This window comes from Tupaia chinensis, unplaced genomic scaffold, assembly GCF_000334495.1.
Source record: "Tupaia chinensis unplaced genomic scaffold, TupChi_1.0 Scaffold000178_1, whole genome shotgun sequence".
NCBI classification, from domain to species: Eukaryota; Metazoa; Chordata; class Mammalia; order Scandentia; family Tupaiidae; genus Tupaia; species Tupaia belangeri.
Window position 1 is genome coordinate 994,153 of NW_006159653.1, and position 4,599 is coordinate 998,751.

At 68.0% G+C, this 4,599-nt stretch overlaps 2 protein-coding genes across 2 annotated transcripts in view; both read right to left on the minus strand.

The window, feature by feature from the left end:
• Positions 1 to 984, minus strand: part of C1QTNF8 (C1q and TNF related 8) — a 4,525-nt gene extending 3,541 nt beyond the window's left edge. Inside the window, 5 exon segments of the mRNA XM_027771002.1 lie at positions 97 to 278; positions 281 to 370; positions 373 to 435; positions 778 to 813; positions 816 to 984. Coding sequence (XP_027626803.1) covers positions 97 to 278; positions 281 to 370; positions 373 to 435; positions 778 to 813; positions 816 to 984 — 540 coding nt within the window.
• Positions 985 to 3,974: 2,990 nt separating this feature from the next.
• Positions 3,975 to 4,599, minus strand: part of TEKT4 (tektin 4) — a 7,074-nt gene continuing 6,449 nt past the window's right edge. Inside the window, exon 8 of the mRNA XM_006146438.1 lies at positions 3,975 to 4,272. Within this exon, the coding sequence (XP_006146500.1) occupies positions 4,056 to 4,272 (217 nt within the window). The 3' untranslated portion in view covers positions 3,975 to 4,055. The remainder of the gene's footprint in view (positions 4,273 to 4,599) is intronic.

Here is a 4,599-nt window from a genome sequence, read left to right on the forward strand (position 1 = left end):
GAGCCCTGCCTGCTCACTGTGGCTGTGCTGTTGCCGTGTGCTGGGACACGCACACCACGAGGTGTCAGGCCCGGGCAGCTGCGGCAGGCTCTGCACCTGCACGCCGCCGCGCTCGCCCGCCGGGCTGCCCGTACAGCACGGCCCTGGCCTGGGGCGTGCACACCGAGACGCAGGCACAGCGGCAGAGGTCCGAGGCAGGTCCAAGGCGCCGTCTGGGGTCACCAGCACGTCAAAGGGCACTGGCTGGAAGCTGTCCACGCTGTGCAGCCTGGCACGCTGCCCACCGAGAAGGCCGTATGGGCGTGTGGGCACAGGGCCCACAGAGGTCCTGCCTGCCCTTTCTGGCCCTTGAGACCCTGCAGGCCCAGAAGCCAGGTGGACCCTCCTTCCTGCTTCTGCCCGAGCAGCCTCTGAGCCCAGCATCGCCCTGTTCGCCTGCAGGAGGAGTGGGGTCTGGCCGGGAACCGCGGCCTCCCTGCCCTCGCTCAGACCTGCCAAGCCATCTGAGGCTCCACCGCACGTGTGCTCTGAAGGAGGAGCGGCCTAACCTGAGCTAGCTGCCGTCCAGCCCTCGGGGTAGCTCAGCCTCTCTGGAGCTCTCAGACCAGGGGGGCCTCTTTCCTTCCACAGGGGCTGCTGCTGCAGGGCCCCAGCCCCCTTCCCAAACATGCCCTGAGACTGCGGCCCCTCTCAGGGGCAGCCCCTAGTGACCCCCTGACTCACCTCGCCCCTTCCCAGCCCCAGGCCAGGGGTCGCCTCTGGGTGGGGTGCAGGCACCTTTGAGGATGGCGAGGTCGACTGCCAGGTGCACTGAGGCAGCCCTGCCCATGGGTCCTCCTCACTCCTGTGGGCGTAGGGGTGAGGCTCAGTGGCTGGGGGCCAGGCAGCGTAGCAGCAGGGCACACAGCTGGCGGGCAGCCCCAGGCCCGGTCAAGCTCTCTCTGGGAGCACCAGGGCCAACAACAGGAGGGCAGGGGCTGCCATGTCGGATGGGGCCTGGAGGGAGGGCGTCCGAGAAGCTGCTGGCCCCCCACTGATCAGACAGGTGCCCTGCGCAGGGATGGCCAGCCTAGGCCTCCAGGGGCCAGTGGAGGCCAAAGCTGAGGCCCTGGGGCTGCTCTGCTTGGTTCTGTCCCCCCAGAGCCCTCACTCCATGCAGCAAGTGGACTTGCTGCACTGGGAACCCCACACCAGGCAGGCGAGGGCCATGGGGCTTGGATCAGACCCCCAGCCTCCCCTGCCCCAGCCCACCTGTGGCTGCTGGGCTGCTTTGGGGCAGGAGCAGTGGACCCCCAGCTGACCACCTGGAGGGCAGTGCCCACACGTAGGTGCAGTCCCCCCGGGCAGGTAGGGACAGCCAGTGGGACCTGTGGGGCCACCCCGAAGTGGGCAGGAGGGCTTTAGCTCCTCCCCCAGGAGTCTGCTGTGAGGGCCTGTCGGGCCAGGTAGGGGCAGAGCCAGCTGGGTCTATACAGAGAAGGCACCCAACCAGCCGCTGCCGGTAAGCTGGCCAAGTCCACCCAGCGGAAGAGCCCTTGTCCTGGCCACAGACCACAGGCCACAGGGCAGCCTCGACTGGACGGTCTCCTACAAGGGCAGGCTGAGGGTACAGTCCCTCCGCTTTCCCTTTCTCTTCCAGGAAGCCCTCAGGGACTGCACCTGGGGCAAGGTCCTTCCTCCAGTACCATGAGGCTAAAATCTACCTCCAGGTGGGCTGAACTTCTCAGGGTTTGAGACCTCTTCTCTGCCTGGCCCAGAGCCCAGCAGATTAACCTAACCACAGGCCCCACAGGACCCCACCACCTACCCTGGTCTCTCATGCAGAGGCCCAGCAGGAGGGGATGTGTCTGTGGGGTCTGGTGCCCAGTGGCCTGAGCTGCCAGGGAGCTCTGGGGTCTCGGCATCTTGGTCACCTGGCCCTGCCTGGCAGACAATCTTCCTCCATGGGGCCGAGCGGATCCCCAGCATGTCTGCAAGACCCGCACCCTCTGCAGGTCCAGCAGCTTCCCGTTACCTGGGCCTCGGGCGCTGCTGCCTGGCTGGCCGTCCTCTGCCCACTGCCCCTGAAGGAGCCCTTTCATGCCTACTGGGCACCCGCGGCTTCCCTGGGCCATCCAAGACCAGCAGGCGGGGCAGCTCTGCAGGGCTCCTGGGCATGGCACCCACGGGCCTGTCCTGCCCACCCAGCCTGCCCACAGCCACCTCCATGGTGAGCGTCTGCACACTCGCCGTGGGCATCAGGTCCTCCTGCCAGCTCAGCCGTCCACGTAGGTCTGGGGTCCTGGGCGGTGGGGCTGGCCAGGCGGGGACAGCACTGTGGACTGGCAGCTGCCCTGTTGGAGGAAGCCCTGCCTGCTGCCCTGTCTGGGCGTGGTGACTCCAGGAGGGGTGGGAGGCCGTGGGGCCCTACACTGCACAGGCTGTCTGTGCCACCCTGGTCCCACATGGAGCCCTCACACCCACACCACGCACCCTTGGGAGTCGAACCACGGCAACCTGCCGGAGGGCCGTGGGAGGGTTGGTGCGCTGTGCTGTACGGCCCTCCAGCCTGGCCCTTGGCCTGTATACCGGCACCCGGGAGTGGGGGGACAGCCGGAAACGGGAGGCCAGGGGCGCTGCCTGGGGGCCTTCTTGCGGCAAGCTGGGGGCTGCCAGCTGGAGCCGCTCACGGCTTCGGAGTTGATGGCTCACACGGGCACAGCGGCACCCACCAGGGCCAGCCCCTGGGAACAGCTGTCCTCCCCCCGGCCATGCTGCACAGCTGTGAATGAGGACCTGAAGCCCTGAATGACACTTCCCTGCTGGTGCCTGCAGCCACCGGGGCCACCCCAGTCCCGGACCCAGAGAGACAGCGCTGCAGGCCCTCAGGGTTCTCAAGCAGCAGGCGACCGCCCCCTCTGCAGTGCTCCGGGGCTGGGCCTCTTCTTCCCTGCCTGTAGGATAGGCCCCAGCGGCAGTTCCGCGTCGTGGGGAGCGGTCGCAGCAGGGCCGGGAAGGTTCAGTGCCGGGTGCCGGCAGGCCACGCCAGGCTCCAGGCCCGAGCCCTTCTCCCTGCACCTCTCTCCGGCTGCTGGGTCCTGCCTGACAGACGGCCATCCCGGGACCTGCCTAGGCCTCCACCTTCCCCTGAAGGGGCCCTCCCATCAGGGTTACCTTCCCCTGTCCGGGTGGTGGGAGTGGAACCCCCTCAACTTCCCCAGCTCAGGGGCCCCTGAGCTTCATGGGTGTCCGTCCCCTGCCTTCTGCTGTCCGCCCAGGCCCGGGGGGGTCGCAGGGAGATGGGCCAACCCAGACCCTGCTCCCAGGAGCCCGGGAGCAACAGAGCACTCGGCTCTGCGTGCCTGCTCTCCACATGCCCAAGCGCACGTCACGGCTCACCCCGGACAAGAGCAGGGTGTGGGCTGTCACCGTGTGCCATGGCTTGTGACAGTGAAGTGGCCCCCATGGTGATAGGGGGTGGTGACACCTCTCTGAAACCCACATTGGAAAGGAGGGCCCCGAAGCTCCCGGGTGACTGGCAGTGGCCTGGGGCCTCTGTGGCCCAGGCCCATTATTGGCCACGGGGCTCCCTCTTGGGGCTCCCGCTCGGGCTCCAGCACCCGGCCCTCCTCCCCAGACGGCTACCCGGGGCTGCAGGAGGAAGGTGCGGGCTGGGCAGGACCACCTTGCTGGTTCCCCAGGTCAGAGCTCTCTGCCCACAGAACCGTCACCCCCCTCCAGCCCTCCCGGACAAGCCCCTCTCCCTGTAGGCCTGGCACAGGCGAGGGGCACCCGGGGCTGAGAACCGCTGAGCCGGGCGCCTGGTCGCTGTGGCCACGAGGTAGCGTGGTGGCTGCCTCCCAGTGTCCTCTGCTCCTGCTCTCCGCCCTGGGCCTTGCACGTGGCGAGTCCCCTCCTCCACCCACGGGCTCTCTGGGGTGTGGCCAGGGCCTTCTCCCAGAACCCGCCCTGGGGGTGCTGAGGGTCTGCCGTGTGGAAAACCGACGTGCTCTTTATTGGGGGAGGCAGCTGCAGCTGGCCCTCCCGGCCACGCCCGGCCAGCGCAGCACTGCCCATCACTGGTAGCCAGCCAGCTGGAGGACGGTGGGGTAGCGGGCACGGTGGGCCATGCACTTCTGGCGGTCGATGAAGAGGCTGTTGGTCTTCACCGCGATGTCCTTCTCTAGGCCCATGCGTGTGTCTTCGAGGTTCCTCAGTGACTGCTCGGCTTCTAGAAGCTTCTCCCTCAGAGCCTTGAGGGACAGGTTCAGCTCCTCCACTTCGCTCACCAGCCTGTGGGGCATGAGGGAACAGCACGCATGAGGCCCAGTCCACCCGCCTTCCAGGACACAACTCTAAAGAGGGGTCCTGGCCAAGACCCCACAGAAGGATCCCGTGTCTCAAGGAAGCCCCCCAGAAAGTAGCCCTCCGGGGCATGCACTGTGCCCTCCGACAGGTACGTGCACAGCAGTCCTGGCCTGGTGCTGAGCAAGGGGGGCAGCTGGTGCGCGGGGCTGCGCGCATCCGTGTCCAACAGCGACCCGCGGGCAGGGCTGCGCGCATCCGAGTCCAACAGCGACCCGCGGGCGCCACGGCGCGCCGCCGGGGCCCACAGCGAAC